The sequence below is a fragment of the Zonotrichia leucophrys genome, chromosome 7 (assembly GCF_028769735.1).
Source record: "Zonotrichia leucophrys gambelii isolate GWCS_2022_RI chromosome 7, RI_Zleu_2.0, whole genome shotgun sequence".
Taxonomy (NCBI): Eukaryota; Metazoa; Chordata; class Aves; order Passeriformes; family Passerellidae; genus Zonotrichia; species Zonotrichia leucophrys.
In genome coordinates, this window is record NC_088177.1 from 26,630,664 (window position 1) to 26,649,850 (window position 19,187).

At 41.1% G+C, this 19,187-nt stretch overlaps 1 protein-coding gene across 4 annotated transcripts in view; it reads left to right on the top strand.

Moving 5' to 3' along the window:
• The first annotated feature begins 728 nt into the window (after window positions 1-728).
• STK39 (serine/threonine kinase 39) overlaps window positions 729-19,187 on the top strand; it is an 80,665-nt gene continuing 62,206 nt past the window's right edge. Inside the window, exons 1-2 of one of the 4 annotated variants that reach the window (XM_064717891.1) lie at window positions 729-751; window positions 5,871-6,236. Coding sequence is in view for 1 of the 4 variants with exons in the window: in XM_064717890.1 (XP_064573960.1) it covers window positions 6,604-6,724 (121 nt within the window). In the remaining 3 variants the exon portion in view is untranslated. Of the gene's footprint in view, window positions 752-5,865; window positions 6,237-6,466; window positions 6,725-19,187 lie in introns of those variants that run through there. The other 3 variants (XM_064717894.1, XM_064717893.1, XM_064717890.1) reach the window with 3 other exon arrangements.

Consider the following 19,187-nt stretch of genomic DNA (forward strand, 5'->3'; position numbering starts at 1 on the left):
AGATGGGAACCTGAGATTTTTATAATGTTCAGATTTGACTGGAAATCTTGTAGACTTACTTGAAGGGAAGGATGTATCCAGCAGCATTGGACAATTTAATTTCTCATTTGTAAATCATAATGTTAGAGAGAAATTATAAAATGTGAGCAAGGCTTATTTTGATTTTAAGTGTTGTTTTGATTTCCCAGGAAGCACTGCTCATCCGACCCCAAATATGTACAAAAAAAAAAAAAACAAAACAAAAACAAACAAACAAAAAAAACCCCAAAAACAACCCCCCCCCAAAAAAAACCCCAGAAGGTAAAAAAGAACATCTAAATGTAATCACAGCTTTTTGTTCTATTGCTGAGTTTCATACACAGACACACTTACAGCATTTAGATTACAAAATTATTTAAACTTACATCCCCAAAACTAAAAGGAAAACTTTTAGAAATTTTTAAACCCCAAGAGTTCAAGCACGTTATAAACATTGCTGCATTGAAGCTTGTAGCTTTCCAGTAAAATATGGACTGTTTCTGTAGGGGGATAGAATATAAGCAAATCAAGATAGTGTAGAAAGTAATCTTACCCCTAAGGAGTTGCAGCTGGGCCAATTAGCAAAGATTAGGAACAGGCCTGACTTTAACAGGCCACAGCTGTAAGCAATGAGAAGAAGAGTGCTATAAAAGAGTGGGGTGGCTGGTTGGCCACTTTTTGAGGGAGAAAGAGTCAGTGCCCTGAGGAGCTGCCCATGAGAAACACCAAGAAGGTAAGAAACTTGTGATAAATAAGGAGACAGCAGTATGGAGCCTCTGCAATAAGATGGCAATGTGTTTCTTCCTTGATACTATGAAAAGAAAATGAACAAAGGCTGGGGTTATTTACTCAAATGATGAATAGCCTTTTCTAATTAATGTATTGTTTTGGTCATTCCATGATCATCTAACAAAGCTAAAACTGTGCTCCTGCGTAAATGGTGGCCTTTACTCTTCCCCTCTATTGGCTGTGTTTTTTTCATGTCTCCCTTGTTTATCCTGTGTGTGGCTTGTTTAGCTAACCAGTAACTAGTCAATGTTTTTGGATGAACCAAATCAGGAACTAGCTGCCAACCAGATTAGATCCCTGATCTTGTGAGGTTGTGTGAAATCTCATCCTTAGAAAACATGTATTACACTCCCAGTTTTGCTACAGAGTTCTTTCATGACCTTTAGCAAATCCCTTAAGCTTTTTCTGTTTCTACTTGTGAACTGAAGTAATTATATTCCCCAGTCTTTTTGTACATAAATTAATGTGAGGATTAATTTATTAATATGCATGAGATGTCCATATCCCACAGTGATGAAAGCCATAGGAGCTCCTAGATCAAATCTTCTATATATTTGAATTGTATTCATTCACATCTATGGAGAGTTTATTCCTGCTATAAACTTCAGCAAGCTGGATGCCTCCACATCATCCTAATTACATTAAACTGTAGTTCAAAAGCAACAATAACATTTAGTTCGCTGTCATTTTCATGGTGCCTGTATCCTAAATTCATTCAAATAATCATAGCTCAGACTGTGATTCCTGCAGGTCCCAAAAAGGCTATTGTTGCCAATATACGAATGGCTAGCATGTAAATGTTCTAAATGCATGCAAAATTCTGAGTTTTGAATGTTTGAAATGTATAATGATTGATGTGCCATCATGATTTAGGCAGTTAGCCACTGGGGCTCATGGTGCTGGAATGAGCTAGTAATATTTAGCTGGTGGTTTTAAAGTTTTGATTGGTTTGGCAGCAAGAGCAAGTTAACAGCACAATGTGTTCCCATGACCTTGTTTGAAAAGCTGGATGGGTGGATGTGGAGGCTTAGCTGCTGTACCAGGGGCTCCCAGCCTGCAAAGCCAGCTGTGACACTGAGGAACCAGCTCTGGTAACACACAGGCTGCATCTGCTCTCCAGCTCTGCAGAGAAGCTCATCCAGGCTCCGTTATTCCTTTTATGTCTTTAATATCCCTGTTAGGGCTTCTCACTTTCAAAGGGCTTGAGACAAAGATGTGAGCGTTACCTCTACCTGTGGCCTGAAAACCAGGTTAACAAAAAAATCTAAAAAACATTTTTTTGCAAGGACCAGTAATAGCTTGGGTTGTGGCACTTAAGTAATTGAAATACCCATTTCACTGTAGCAACCAAATTTAGCTTAATCATAATTGGCTCAATAATCATTAATATCCAGAACACAGCTTTTTCTAGGAGTTTAAAAGGACTAATCTGCTGAGTGGAACATTTTGCAAAGGTTTACAAGGGGGGGAAGGGAGAAGAAAAGAAATGAAGGCATCAAGGCCTTCAACCTAGGGAAAAAATAGAAATGGCTTATTTTGTAAAGCATCACTATGGTTTGATGGCCCTTAACTTCAGTGAAACTTCATGTTCAATTCCAATGAAGGGTTTTCAGTGTAAACATTCCACTGTTTCCATCTCAACATGAGGAAGAACTTCTTTGCATTCAGTATTGGAGAGCACTGGAACACACTGCCAAGGGGAGTTGTGAAGTCTTCTCTGAAGACATTTGAAACCCACCTGGACACGTTCCTGTGTAACTTGCTCTAGGTGACCCTGCCTTGGTTGGGGCAGGGTTGGATTGGATGATCTCAAGAGGTCTCTTCTAACCCAAATTGTCGGATCTCAAGATTTCAGTCCTGAGATGCTGAGCCTCCGAGACCAGCTTGGGGGTCTCGGGAGTCCTGGAATGTTGCCGGAAGTGTCTGGTGGCAGGACTTTAACCCTGCACAGGAGACGACAAGGATGAGGGCTTCACCAGGGTGAATGGTGAAGGGATTAGTTAATTAGAGAGTGAGAAATAGGGTTTAGGATTTATGTACAGGGGGTTTGGAGGAGTAAGATGGAGGAATTGGGGTGTGTCCTGTCCTCCTTCTTCTTCCTCTTCTCCTCCATCTTCTTTGGCCACGGTGGCACCTTTCTATTGGTTATTACTAAGAGTACACCGAGTTATAAGAATAGATGGTATTGGGGAAAAATGATAAATATTGTACACGTCACAATGGGTATAAAGATAGGTGCCTGCCCCGGAGGGCAGAGACAGTGTGCCCATGGCTGACTGCTGAGCAGATCTTTGTTCGGCTGAAAGAACATCTTTTAGATAAACAATTAATAAACATAAAACCAGAAAGAAGAACTGAAGCCTCTTCTCGTCCTTCGATACGCGGGCTGCCCCAAGGCCACCACGGACCTTTTCAGGCCCCTCAAACAGCCGAGATAAAATGGACACTTGGCGTTCCCTGGCTGGGCTCAACCACCAAAACCTTTCGGGGTGAGATAAAACGGACACCAAATGATTCTGTATTAAGTACAATGTGTTTTGTGTCTTCACCAAGAAGATACTCATGCGTTCTCTGAGCAGAAACCAAGCTAAGCTGTAAGCTTTGATGAAAGGAAGCGTCCTAGTAACAATAATGGGCATGGTACCTATTTAACTGTGCATTCACTAGAGAAGAAAGGGAGGCTGGAAGCATTTAGTCTGCTCCCATCAGCACCAGCTGCTGTCATGTCAGCCCTCATATCTCATGACATTGTTTAAAGCACAGCCATCCCTCAGTGCTGCCAAATTCGAGGCTTTCAGACCTTACCTACATAATTGGAGAGAGCTGTGCTGCTGTATGTCATAGTCATAACTGCCTTTTTAGGACCCTTGTGGAAGAGAGGGTGGTTTTACTTCACTCATTTCTGAGGTAGACTAAGAAACAGAACAGAGAAGAGTTCCTTGTCACTCTGGGTTAGTCTGTAGTAGGTTATATTGCTGTTTTGGTTGCATCTACTGCCTTGTATTCAGAAAAAAAAAAGTAGTTTGGGTGGATGCTATCCCTTGTCAATGCTACTAGCATACCTACCATTGCTTATGAACCCCAGTCCTTATGCTTGTCTGTGATTTTATATTGGTATTGCTTACATTTGAAAATAATTAGTTTGTCTGCAATGTCATTGTAAGTACTAACATATTATCTTGGCTAAATTCTGCAAACCTAGAAAATGAGTCTGACTTATTTTGCTCTGAACACGTTTTTGTCCCATCTGCAGAGGGTACTGCAGGGAACTTTCAAGAGGTCTGAGCGTGGCTTTAACTCTCCTGCCATAGTGGCCTACATGGTTTTATATTTCACCGGTTTTGGTAGTGACCTGGCTATGTAAAGCCTTTATTCACTTTGGACACTTTGGAATCAATCACTTGGTGACTGATTCAGAGAACAGTGATTTGTACACGAGTCCTATCAGTTTCTCCGGAGCCTCCTAACCCGGCAGGTTGCTGTTATTTGCAGTGTGTGGGACGGGCGCGGCTGAGCCCGGGCTGCGGGGCCTTTCCCCGCCCCTGCAGCAGGGGCCGAGCGGCCCCGAGCCGTGCCCAGGCCTCGTCCTGGAACTCACGGAACGCTTCCCACTGCTCATAAACCCGCTGTGCGGGAAGGGTCCTCCTGTGGAAGCTGCTCGTTTCAACGAATTACAGAGCGCAGGTGCACTCTGGAAATCCCCAAAATTGTAGGGATTAGTTGGGCAATAATCAGGACAAAAATAACCATAATGGTATCAGGTGTTAACCAGCAATTTAAAGAGTGATGTGGCAGTAGCATCACAGAAATTCATGGCTCAGAAACCAACCACCTCCAACCTCCTCCCCCCCAACAACAACTGAGTACAGATGGAGAAGTTGGCTGTTTTCCATCAATAGTGAGTAACCCATTTTCTCTGCTGATTGATTTGGCCTGTGCTGTTGCTCTTTTACTATTTTTTTTATGCTATTCCTGGCAGAAAGGTCTTGGCATTAAATTTAATGCCGAATGACAATTTAATACTTCCTCTTCCAAGTCTTGCTGACCTTCAGTTTTGTGGCAAATAATTTTTAATTTGTATATAGAAAAATACTCCAACCATGTAACTTTTAAAAATGAGATTGAGAAGAATCATTAATTTAGCAAAAAAAGTGCAATATTTTTATTCTGCTGCTAGAAGTCTCTATACTAAGCTAAACTTTTGCTTAGGAGAAAATGGAAGGGCAGTGCAGAAATACTTGCAAGTTGCTGATGCACCTGATGAATCAATCATTAAGCAGGGGCTAGGACTTCCTTCAGCTTCTCAGCAACAACAAACTAGAAGTAACTTGCTTTCCATTTTGAAACAGCCTTCAATTAACTGAGCCCTAGCTGAACTAATCACACGCACAAAATATTAGTTAAAGGACATTATCCCAAATGGGACAAAGTAGCTAACAGGTGTTAGTTGTTACACGTATCTTTCTTGACTCTAAATCACACTTCCTAACAATTTGTGAGGTTGTGTTCTTTTAGACAGTGCTATAGCTTTCCTGCTAGCATCCTGTATTAGTTCTAATTACCTTAAGTTCATTCTGTAGCAGGAAGTAAGATTTTGGACTATATGGAAATCTTATGTTACCACACTTCTTCTCAGAGCTCTATAAGTCTTAAAATGCAAAGCATTCAAAGTAGGGGTGAGACTGTAGACTACACAAATAACTATTTTCTAAATTACTCCATAGTAAGTAAAATCCTGATGATATCATTGAACACTTGACACTACTTAGAGTGTAGAAGAAAAAAAATCCATACTATTATTAACAGTAGAATTTTGTTTAACCCAAGGTTGGGTTTTTTTTTTAACCTTGCACTGTATAATGGGAAATGCTGGAGACGTTTAATCATGATTTTTATTTGTTTAAATCACTTGGTACTGGTTAGTGAGGGGAGCATTTTTAGCTGTCCTCAGTCTTTCTCGGTGTCATGAACTGAGGCAGTGTCTGCACTGAAGTGACACGCTGCAGCTGTCCTACTCATCCTGGAGAGGGCTACTCGTCATATGGTATTTGAACACTTTGCAGGACTGCAGCACGATCACCGATGGAAGAAAATGCTTTCCTCACATCCTCAAATTCGAATACGAGTCATCGTGAGCAGCAGCAGCACACTCAGCAGTGACACTTCTAGTGAGTTGTGCTCCAGAGCAGCCTGTGTGCTCATGCTATCGGCCTAACAGGTGCTTCAGCATCCGCCCCGCGACGTGGCTTCCCTCCCTCCGATGCTGCCCCGCGCTGGCGGGGTCCGTCCCTCCGCCGGCAGGGCCATGGCCTGCACGGGCTCTGCCCGCCGCCCTGGGCAGGACCTCGCGGTGCTTCCCGAGGCACAGAGCATCGCAGCGACCGCGGGATGAGCGGGGAAGGGCGATGGCCGGAGCAGCAGGCAGGCAGGTAGGTTACGGGGTGCCGGGGAAGGCGGCGAGCCCCGGGGCGCGCGGGGCCGCACCTGCGAGAGCGCCCGCGCTTGTCCGTGGGGCGGGGGCGCGTCTGGGGGCACGGCCTCGCTCCGCACCGGCACCGCCCGGGGCCCCGGCCCGCGCTCGGCTCCGTCTCTCCGCAGCGGCGCTGGGCGAGCGGCCGCGGCCGGCGGCGCCGCCCGCCTCTGCCTCCTCCCCCTCGGTGCCCTGCCTCCTCCCTCCGCCGGGCGGGCGGCCGGCTGCTCGGGCAGGGCGGGCGGGAGGCAGAGCGCGGCGGAAAGGTGTTGCTGGAGGGGAACTTTGGAGAAGGTCGCCGGGTGCCTGGGCGCTCCGGCAGCATCATGGCGGAGCAGGGCGAGTCGCCGGTCCACGTCCAGCAGCCCCAGCCGGCGTCCGCACCCGCCACCCCGGCCGCCGGCTGGCCCATCTGCAGGGACGCCTACGAGCTGCAGGAGGTGATCGGTCAGTGGAGCGGGGGCGCGGCGGGGCGGAGGTGGGGAAGGAAGGCAGGGATGCCGCGGCCGGCTCCGGGCCTACCGGCGCTCGCTCTCCCGCAGGCAGGGCTCGCTCACTGCGGCGGACGCACCCGGCACTGCAGCGGCGGCTGCTGCAAACTTTATCCGCCCGGCAGCGGGCGGCCCCGGGGGGCGGCGGCTCCTGCCAGAAGCCGCCGTGCCCCGCCCGGTGCGGCTCGGCGGAGGCGCCGCTGTCCTGCGGTGCATCGTCACTCCAGCCTTGACCTGCCGCTCTGCGCTGGGACCCCGGCAACTCCGCGGATGCGCTCTGTGTGCTTTGTGTGTCTACGCTGTGTGTCCGTGGATGCGCACATGTGCGTGCGTCCACTTAGATTACTCTGCATTTTTCCGGTGCTTTCATGGGGGAGGTAAATCTCACCCGTAGATCTGCTGCTCACGTGACGACTCTCTTAATCAGTGTGTATATATATACGTATATGTATATTTAAACTATTTCCACTTCTCCCTCACTGTTTCATCTTGTTCGCATCTCCTTATGTCCCTCGGCCCTATGCCCGTCGGTGGCACGTAAGGCCAGTGGGGGATTACAGCTTCGCTTTCACCCCAGCCAACCTGCTTTTGACCCGGTTTGCCATGTGAAGTTTAACCCGTCTGCTGGCCCCCTCCCAAGGAAGGGGACTTTGTTGGTTGTGTGCTTCAGAACTTTGTTCACGTATCCAACTAATGCAGATCAGATGTGTTCACTCTCCATTCCCTTTATTTGGTTAAAGTTATTTTGAATTTTACTTTATGAAATGCTAGCTGTTGTTGCAAGTGTGCGATGGAAAGTTTTTCATCTCTTGTCCTAGATGCTGCTTGTTGCTAACGATCTACTTTGGGAAAACTTGCTTTTATTTGTATGTAACATTTTAAACTTCTAGCAAACACTGCAGATGGGAAAGACCAGCTCTGATTGCTGTTTCTTACAAATAAGGCCACTTAAGTGAGAAAAGTCTAGGTGACTTGCCTGCTGGTGCTGTTGATTATCTTCAGTATTACACTAATTGCTAATTGTTGTCAGGCTGATGAGTACCAGAACTTCATGTTATCAGTCTGGAAGTTGTGTATATTCAGCTTTGTCATTAAGCTTTTTTATTTTCCACAGGCAGAAACAAACTAGTTGAGAAAAGTACATCTTCCTTAAAATGGGATGGCTTTTTGTTGACCCAGGTGGTACCTTTGTGTTTCTGTGCTTCCAGGCTGTGAATAGGGACTGATGAGGGTTCAGGTGTTCAGGTCCCTGGAGGTGGCTGACTATGTTCAGTATTGAGCAGATGTTGCCTATGGAGGCCCCCCAAAAGCATGGGTTTACTGGACAGAGGATTGTCTTCCTCAATCTGGGGAATAGGTCAAAGTTAGCCAAGTGAAGGTGATTCTACTAGCATAAAGGTGTATCTCTGCTGAGGAGATCCAGAGATCCCTTTTCTACGGTGAAAAAGGCCTCAAAAGTGTTGGATTCCTCTTTGTCTAGGGTGTAATATGGGTCATGTGAGTTACTTAAATAGTAGTTGTTTTCTGTTACAGTACCTGTAGAATGTCTGTGTGAGAATTTCCTTTAAAACTGCCTTTCCACTTTAATTTTTTGGTTTAAAAGCTTGTATCTTTTGATATGTAAACTGTAATCCTAACAGCTAATATATATATTTATATACATCCATTGAACGAGTGGATGTTTGTTGGACTTGCAGATACTGATCTGTAGAGAAACATCTTTGCTAGTTACCTGTGGGTACTCCTAAATATTGATGTTATTTAACTGAATGCCTAGGGAGTAAATTGAGGTCAGGGTATATTGAATCAGATTCTTGGACACACTGAACTTGCCTGCTGTAGTTTCACTGAGCTTAGGTGTATTCCATGACTTCCTTTGAAAGTTGCTGAGACTTATTTTGTACCACTTGACTAAAAAAAATCTTGTGCTTAGACAAACGTGTCTTTTCATTAACACCTTCTTAATTTACAGGAGACTCACTATGAGATTAAATTTAGTCTGGATACTATTAAAATAGTAAAAACCCTAACTGAACACACCCTACCCCACTTTCTGAAAAAAGCCCAGCCAAACCAAGCCCCCTGTAAATTCCATGTGTTTGACCGCATGTTAACATAATTTTGGAGCTTTAGGATGAATATTGTCGGTTTTAATGAACATGGTAAGGGACACTTCAATAATAATTTTTATATCTGAGGGAGGAGAGAATGACACAGTCTGAACTTAGTTCAGCAGCAACCCTTTGCATGCGCCATGCCAGGGTTAATTACGTTGTGAACAGGAGTAGTTACCTCTTGCTGAAACAGAGCTGATCCCCTCTGGAAAGCACCACATACTTCTCCCTGAGGAGCTGTGTAGTGTCAGCTGAGTTCAGTTACAGCAGCCCTTTCCCAGTTAAGTGAGAAAAAATAACACAGTGAAGCACCATTTTGAGCTTTGCAGGAGGAAAGATAGACCATTATGGTTTATCACCATGCTTCCTGACAGAAGAGACTTTAGATTCGTTGGTAACTAAAGCAGAAATACAGGAATAGCTGTTTTAGGAATTTTTAAAAGTTTTGGTGGGGATTATGAAATGAAAATAATTGTTAGTCTTGTGGGCTGTCTCCATCCCTTGGGTTTAGCAGCTGGAGAAGGTCTATTCTTCTCTGTGAGAGCATGAACAGTTCTTATTGCTCATCTGTTTCTAGCCCCATGCTATGTTGAAAACCAAGGCCACATGATATGGATTTCCAATGAAAAAGCTATTTTTTTTTACATTTTCTGTCTGTTGTATCCTTCAGGATGGCTGGGAGATTCAAGTGTCTGCTGATGAGAAAATACTAGCTTTAAGGAGTGCTTCTTATGAGATGTTATTCCAAGTCTGCTTTATTTTGTAGGAGGCTGGCCAGTTCTCTGTAAACTCTTTGTGTGCAGTTTCATGATACATTTAATCTGCTCTAACAGGCAGCTGCTGAAAGGATCACATTGATCTGACAGCGAACTAGTTCTTCTGCCGGGTCAGTTTCCTGCTGGATCAGATTCCCTGTTTGACTTGCTGCATGGCTGTGTGATTGACAGGTTTGGTGCAAGGAAGAGGCTCTTCCAATTAATGCCTAGATGCTTATATTTTCTGGAGTGGGAGAAAAACACTGATTGCTCTCTATAAATGTATAGTGTAAAGAGAAGACTTTTACATTAATTTGGATTAATACAGGCTGTCCATATATAAAAGCATGTTAGAAGGGGATTCCTAATTGTTAGGAGAGTCCAACCAACCTTCTGGCAGTAGTTACACAGATAAGAACTGTAATTGCTATTAAGGTATAACCAGATTTAAAGTAGTGAAGACCTGGGAGATCTTTTCTAAGATTTAAATGCATTAAAATGCTCAGTGGATTTTCATATGTGTGGAGAGGATTTTGTTGGTTTTTGTCTTTTTTTTTTTTAGATGAATATGACTTGGATTGAAAAAATCCAAGTCATATTCAATCCTCAAAGTCTTTCTAACTTTGAGCTTAAAAATATCTTGTGATTTCTTGCCTCATAAGGTGCAGTGTTGCTAAGTCAAGTGTGTTGGGATTTTGAGTAGAACAAGGTAGTATGTGAGATTGTTCTGCTGATTTTTATGGTTATTATAAGCAGCCTGAGAATCACTCTTGGTTAATAGCTCTGAGGTCTTTAGTGGTGCTTCCAGGGTATGTAATTTACTTTTTTTTTCTCGCCTGCTGCATGTATTGCTAATGGCTCTTTGTCTGACAGAGAATAGACTTTCCTATATTTGTTGCTATCAGAGATCTTTGACTATCTCTGTTTGTGATCCTCAGGAACCCATGTTCACGTTGGTAGTGCTGTGCGCTGTTTTGAAAAGCCTCTACAGTTAAAGGTGAAATTACAGTTCTTCATTGTTGTTCTGGTAATCAGATGCTCATGTCTCACTCACATTTTCCAAAATTTCTTATCTCTGTGCTGAATCAGGATGTTTTTTTAACATTTGAAGGTCTTTGCAGTAGTTTTTATGTATGTGCTGTAAAGTAAATCACACTGTACTGAATGAAATACCACACTAACAACTAAAGCTATGGCAAAATTTTGTATTTGCTCTGGCAAAACCTCCATAATTCTTGAATGAGAGTCTGCATAATTTGTTAAGCAATACTTAATGCTACCTAATGTCTTTTTACAAAAAGTTTTGGTAAAAAGAAAAATGTCTGCCTTAATTCTGCTCCAAAATAAATTCTATTCCTTAACAATAAATCTTAAAAGTTACTACAGCAGCCTAAGCATTTTACATGCACATATTAAATACAGCCTTTGTAATATTAATTGTAACTTAATATAATTTCAGCTTGGCAGGAAGAGTTTAATTTTTTAAATTAAATTTTATGTTTTGGGAAATAATTGGTTGAGATTTTCTGCCTGCTAATAACCATCTGTAAAAACTGGAAATATTAAATCCCCATTTAGCATTTTAATAAGGAGTGGCTTTTAATTCAGTTGCCAGGGTAAAGGTGGTCATGGTACAATTTAAAAACACCTTGTGGAACATTCACAGTGCTGTGCTGCTAATGAGGCTTGCAGAGCTTGGCATTGTTAATTATTTGCTTTGTCTCCCCATGGTAGTGTTGGGGAAGGGACCTGCCTTGATGCTTTCTTTTTCATGGAAGTGCATTAGAAATACCCTGATTGGTGACATGGTTGTACATAGCTGTAGTTTTCATTGGTTCATTAGAAGTAAAACTTAAATTGATTCAATGTTCAAACTTTTTAAATATAATTTAGTGAATTTTAAAACAAAATTAATGTAAATTGCAAAAAAGAAAAAAAGCTTCTCTTGGGGTTCTCCTGATTGGAAGTAGTGAGGATATTAAGCTTGTTTTAAAGTTACCTTGTGTACTCTAAGGGTAAAGGAATATATATCAACACATCAGGCAGTTGGCTGGTGCTGTGTAATGATAATTTATACTACATATGCTTTCGTGCTCTTCTGATCTGCCTACTTCCCTATTGGTTGCTCTCTTCTCCCTATGCTTTTTCTTTCCCTTCCATCCAAGTTCTTATAGTTAAGGCCCAATACCTGCCAAGTCCTGGCTCTGCAGGATTTGATTGAGTGTTAGAAGAGGAGCCACTCTTCTGGTGAGCATGTAGAAATTTGAAGGGGTTGCATGATTTTGCCCCTTGCTAAGTGTTACAACAGCAAGGCTTTGCATCTCCAGAGTAGAGCTACTTCTTGTAACCAGCACTGTGCTTTGATGGCAGGGGCTGAGTTCAGACCTGGCAGAGCTATTTTAGTTGTTCTGAAACAACTTAAGAACAGCTTTACTTTTTTTCTTTTTGTGAAGAATCATTTTCTCTTAGGTCCTAGACCAGTTGTTTTTTTTTTCAGAATCTGTTTGTCAAATGGAGCTTCTCTTTGTTAACTGGAAACAAAACCACATCTGTTCTGATTGGCTTGAGGGGAAAACACAGCTCTCCATGCAAAGGAGATCTGGGTGGCTCCTATAGTGGCTACTTGTCTAGGTCATATTTAAGTCTTGTGTGCGCTGCCTTGGTTCTCTCTTTCTCTTCCTCCATTTGACCTTCCAAAATAATTTGGAACTGTAAGGCAGCAGTTGATAGAGGCTTTTTTTTTTTTCCTTTAAGTAATAATTGTAATTCTTGATGGTTCAAGAATGGACCCTAAAAATCAAATTAAGCTAGCTACTCTTGTTAACTTCTTGGGTTTGCTGAAGTCACTGGGATACTGATGAGCAGAGGTTGCCCAGGAGTACCATGCTTGCAGCACTTGGAAAGCAAAATGTCACTGGGACATTTTCTGGTGCTCAAAATTAAAAGTGAATTTTCCCTCCTCCCCAAAAAATCATACTTAATATATGTTGATACTTCTTACTTGTGTAAATAAAGAATGAAGTGTGTTGAATGTGTGGGTTTTTCTGTATTTCTGCCTTTTGCAGCACAGCCTTTCCAGTGGGATGAAATCCTTACAGCTCCACTAGACTTGACTGTTGCTAAGTTTGAAGGTCTTAGGATGTGCACAAGGTTTGCATGGTTGAAGCTTGTGAGTTTAAGAACATTATCAGGCAGAATGAGGTGAGAGTGGTATGGCATAAAAGTCTTGAGAAAAGAATTCTCTCTAAAATGTTACTTTTTCCTTATAAGTGAAACTTCAGTATGATAAATTAGCTGTCTCCATTAATCCTTTATCTTTACAAAAATTTCTGAATTATTTTATTAGCCTAGTTATTTCTCTGGATGTCTAAATGCCTCTGATTGTAAGTTAAATATAGATGAAACTTGAGAATGCCCTATAGGCTGATGTAACATAATCATCACATAGCTTTTGAGCTATGCTTCTGCACTTACAAAAATTAGAATTGGAAGCAGACTGAAAATTAGGAGCTTTTTTGTGTTCCTAATCATCCTTTCAGAAGAATTATCTACTTAAAGGTCTTGAAAGTCAAGATGCATACTGAATGTCCATGTGCCAAGTATACTTGGTTCAGGGTAGTGGTACAAAAATAGTTAATTTAACTGACCAGAAAAATACTGTGTGTTTGTTACTTGTGGTTTCTGTCTTTTAGGAGTAATATGAACAAGAGCATAAACTTAAGTTATTGCTTTAGACTTCTGAGAAGTAACATATTTGGACTCAGATGCATAGCCATTTAATTATAAAGTTGCTTTTTCCTTCTCACTTTCTTGCTTTGAAGATGTTTTATCACAGGAACTGAATTTAAGCTTATAATTTATTCCTCTTAGTGTCTTGTGCTTCCAGACTCCTAAACCACTTCAGACTAATAATAGGAACCTCATTAGAATTGGATTAGAATTGCCTAATGAAAATTTAATGATATGATAGTATTCATATTGCTCTAACTCTGCCATTGTTTCATGAGAAGCAATATATGAGAAATAGGTAAATTTTCTGCTTGTAATGTGTGGTCACAGTAGACTCAAATTCTAGGAGGCACACTTTGTTGGGGTGAACTAGCTGAAGATTTGTAGCTCAACACTGCTGAATTAATTAGAGATCTTTTTGACACTACAGAAGCAATAATGCCTTTGTTTTGGTGGATTGCTGTTTTTCATTCTCGGAAGAGAATGATGCACTATGTGGTGACATCCGGAATACTTAGAAAATACTGCATTCATGGTATTAGAATTGTTCCAAGTGTTTACTTTCAAACCAAATGAGAAACAATAAAATATGCCGACTAAATCAACACCACAATTTGTTTATAGTGCTACTTCAGAAATGAGTAGTAGTTCTTTTTTAACAGCTTCTTTCTAGGCAGGAGATCTGACTCAGCATAGCAAATCTTCAATTTGTTCTATTTTTATAAGGGGGTTCTGTGGAGTTCTGATGGTACCCTGGTAAGGTAACTTTTGGTTCCACAGTGAATACCAGATACCAAGTTCTCCCATAGTTATACAGAGACATTTTCAGCATGGGTTTTGCCTTCCAGATTTTTAGAGTTGTATGCATATTGAATAATGCTTTCTATATTGATGATGAAACAACAGGGAAAATGAAATTATCAGAATCCATGTTCTTTTCAAGTGAGAATGAATGGATAATAACATGGCAGATAAAATCCATAAATTCTTAATCAAGTTGTATCCTCCACTCTTTTTCATGCTTTTTGTTGGAAAAATAGAGAATGAATATGGATTTGTTGGATACATTAATGTGGAGTACTGTACATCCACATTTGTCCTTATCCTGTGGCCGCCCCAGTATAGTATCATAGAATTTTAATACAATTTAGCTTACTGTTTCCAATGACTGGAACCCTCTGCAGATGAGGTCAAAACCCAATGCATTGTCTGATGTGTCAATATAACAATCATAATCTGGACTGGAAGATGACATAGAAGATAGGAGTCAGTCCTCAGAGGTAGCAGATGATGATGGAAGCATCTCTGGCCACAAGCATCTCAGTGTCCACCAGCAGCTTGAGTCCAAGTTCCTTACTCAGGACTTGTAAGTGCGTGATGTTACAGGCAGTTGTAGTATTCCCTGTGCTGTTGTACTTCCCAGTGGTGGGTTCATCAGCAGCACTGGGATCTGGGATGTTCAGTGCTGTACAAGAGGGAGTGATCACCATGATTCCCAGGAATCTTGAAGCTGGGAGGGAGGGTGTCGTGGGACGAGACTGCAGGAGGGGAAGGAGAAAACTGTTTGGTTTGTCTGCTTGGTTCACAGGGCCTTCAGTGCCTGAGAATAAGGGGGAGAGGAATGAATACATCACCCATTCAGTCACAGGGAATTCCTGCTTGCCTTATAAAGTGGTGTTAGTTATGCCAGTTGTTTTACAAGGGGTCAGGGGCAGGGCCTGTGGGTCACACCAGTTTTATCCTGACATTTCCACAAGGCAAATTCCAGTTCTGATAACTCTGACGTCTCAAACAGTGGTGATTTTGGATTTTTTTTATGTAGACATTTCTCACTTATAAATAGAACTTCTTAAGAAGATAATTGAGATGTAGTGCAGAGCAAAAGAAATTTAATCTTGAGTAATGTTTATAATAGGGGGCTTCCCTAGACAGTTCCCTTTCAACTTTATTTAGATGACTCACCTATTTTAAAGGACAAGTCAGGGAGAAAATAACACCTACTGAAAGTGAACTGCTTTTGTTTAGGTTTTCCTTACCAGCTGTGATGCTGACATTTCCATGAAAGGTTTACTTGAATGCCCCAAACATAGTTAATGGTCATCCTTGGACTTTTCAGTCTAATCTTAGTGTGTTGATGGCATTGTATCAAGCTGACAAGTGCTGAGCTCTGTATGGCTCTAGGCCGAAGTCTCCTTAACAAGAAAGTGTCTGAAAGCAAAAAGCCATCACTTAGGCTGATATTACATTTTAAAGCTGAACACAGTCACTATTAAAAAAACTTGTGTCAGATCTAAATATATCTGGTTTCACTTTCTAGCTACAGATTTCTTAAATACCTTTGTCAGTGACAGTGGAATGCTTAAAATTTTTACCCATGGCTGGTGTTGATAGCTGATTATTCTTCAGATAAGAAAGATGTTTCAGAAGAAATCCTGCAATATAGTGTGTCTGAGCTCTCTGATGGAGGGAAGTAAGATTTGTATTTTCCAGATCATTGGTAGAGCTTCTCAACTTTCTTGTACAGTTCCAATTTGTCATATTTCCTGAATAATTAGTTTGTGATTGACACATATTTGCTATACTCTGATGCTAGTACCCTCTATGTTCAAGAAAATAGTTCTTTTTCACATGCTTTTGGCAGAAAATTTTATTCTGTTCTAAAGATTTGACATGGAGCTATATCACAGTAAACCTCAAAGTATTTCCTGTAATTTATCTAGGCAAAACATCTATTATAACCAGTTCTTTTACTATTTTAGTGAGATAATAAAGAGAATATCTCAGAAAGCTAGGTCATTTCCTCCTGTGGCTGTTTTTCATGCATGTGGGGGTTTATTCCTGTTTGTGAATCCCCCTGCCTTTTTCCTTCTGTATGGAGAATATGATACCTGGTTAATGCTGAAGCTTGCTTTATCTTCGCTTTATCACAGGTTGTATTAACACTTGCATAGAACTTTTCTATGATGCATAATCATTTTGACATCAACATTTAGGCTATTTATGACTTCTCTACAATCACTGAAATATCTGTATAGCATATTTGGAAAGGTTTTTCTGGATGGTTTTTAAAATGGACTTTTAAAAAGTAGTATGCGATCTCAGCTAGATCTCAGATTTTGTGTAAGCTAATTTCCCACAAAAAGGTAAATACAACAATTGAGTAACCCCATGGTTCTTTAGCCATAATAGCAATGTTTTAAATGTCCAACTGCAAAACAAATTCATTGAGGAATTAAAGAGATCAATCTTTGAATGTCAGAAATGCAGAAGTAGCAGTTCTAGGTGTGGGCATCGATTTCATGTAGCACTTAGTGTATTTAACTGAATTATATCATAACTGCTAGGATAAGTCAAGTAGTATCCAAGTGAGCTATAAGGAGAGAGATTTGATCCCAGCATGAATTCAGAACACAAAGTGGGTAGGAGTTGTTAGGACAGGAATGATTATTGTGAGCTTCTTAAGAACTCAAGTATTTGTCATGTGAAGATGTAAAGGGAAATAATGGCTCATTTTCTGTGGGGAAGCTAAGTTTCCAAAAGATTCAGAGTTCAGTATGGAGGTGTAAATGAGCTTTACCTAGCTGATTTATAACTTATTTTAATCAGTAGAAGTAATATGAAAGACAGTGAGTAATACTGAAAGTTGTCTAGAGTATTATGGGGTAAAATCTAGCAACCAAAAGAAGTTAAATATTCTTTGTTCTCTGTTTGTTAACCAAAAGTATTGCTTTGGCACCAACAGAATTAATTCTTTCGAAACTGAAGAGACCAGCCAGGTTCAGCCCAGTGCTGCTATGGGATATTTTGGAGAGCTGATTTGTTCATAACACATTTAGTAATGCTGGAAATATGCTGCACAATATTGCATGCAACATGCATACAGCACATACAGCATACCTTTCCAAGCTTGCATATAAGTACAGATGCTTTGTATATTCCATTAAAAACTCCACATGTATTCCTGAGTAGAAACCTAATCTAGATTTGTGCACAAATGCGTTCTGCTCCATGCAAAAGGAGTCCTGCAGTTACACTGTATAGGAGCTACATTTAAGAATTACCTGGGGGGGTGGTTCTTCAAAACTAGCATGTCATGGGAGATTAAGTATTATTAGGAGGTTTCTGTAGGTTGGGGGAGCAGAAGTGTACAAAAATGCAGGTGGCATAGGTTGGTATATAAGACTTTATAGATACTGAGATAAGATATTTATTCTTCTCCAATTGCAACTGTTCTCTAGCCCTTGAGATACCTAGTTAACAAGAAAACTTACCATTCTTAACAAGTTTCATCCTCCTCTTCCGAAATTAGAACCAGTGTAGTATTGGGGAAGGTCTCTTTTGTTAGAGTGACCTAAACTGTAGAGATCTTTATAAGAAGTTTGTGCTGAAATACTGTAGAGACTAACACTGAGCCACTAAAAGAGAAACTGGATGAATCATTATGGGCTAATGGGCTTTTATTTACAAGGAGAAGAACAAAATTGAAAAGAAATGTTTGTGGTCTATTTTGAATACAGTTACTGTGCCATGATAAGTGGAAAGTATCAGACCTTTAGCAATAATGGAATAAATGAAGTGTCACATCCTTGTATGAAGGATGTGGGCATGTGCAATATGCCAGTGATATGGTCCAACCATCTCACCCCATTGTATTTTTGAGACATGACTAATGGAGAGCAGTTAAAACTAAAAGGTTAATGTCAAATATTCTTCTCTTTGTCGAGTCAGGTTCTGCAAGGGTTAAATTAATGTTTTGAAAAAAAAGGAGAGAGGTAAAAGTACCTTTATGTCAAATTTAGAACAACTGGTTTGGGTAAGCTTCAATCCCAGATGAGTATTTGTGGAGTTTTTATATGCTCTGTGAAGTGTGTGCAAAGTGGAATGCAGAAAACTGCTTTTAGGTTACATCCTTTCAGAAGAGGTGCAGTGTGGCCGTATGATGTAGCTCTTGTGAAGGTTTCTATTGTGTGAACCCAGATGGTTAAAAGCAATTCTAATGGCTCTGTTGCATTGGGGATGGGACTGGTAGGGAGTGCATGTCTGTAGCACGAAGGGACAGGTTGGCTGTAAGGGCATGCTCACACTAGAGAGAATGGCAGCAAAAACACCAGGGCAAGATGAAACTCTGACCTGTTGTCTGTTGTGAAATGGGAGTAGTAGGCATCTTGATGTGGTCTGAAATGGCATTGTTTCGCTGCTAACTTTTGAAATTGGCAAAGAGAACTTGTCTGGAGCAGAATGACTTTTCCAGTAATGGAAAAGCCCATTGTTCTTACAAAGCTGGGTTTTTTTAGTATTACCACGGGTAATTGTTTTGTTCTGCAGGAGACAACTGGATGTAAAGGCTTCATGGCTTTATGCAACCTGAGATTTCATTATGCTATATCAGTTTCCTAAATAGAGACTGGGTGTTAAACCAGTCTGTTTTGGTTATGTTGTAGTTAGTATTTTCTGCTTTGAGGGTTTTGGAAGACTTGCAAGGCTCAATATCTGAAGAAGCCCTACCTTCTGACAAGGAATAGTTGACTGTAATCTATTCTATGCAATCATTTTCTGTGATCCTAATTTGTTATGCTAAATGGTTGCTTGTGCCAATTTAGTTTCACTGTATGATGATAGGTTCATTAGTTCTGCATTCTCTTACCTTTCAACTGAAATGCTTATTTAGGTAGTCTCTAATAGCTGCTCCTATGGAACACTGCACACTTGTCCTTCTTTAGTAGGTGAGACAAAAGGAGTCTTTTGACCAGATGTGAAAGCTGCAGGTTTTCCTTATCTCTATCCCTGGTTGTTCACTTGGTGAGCCAGAGAAAGAGAGAAC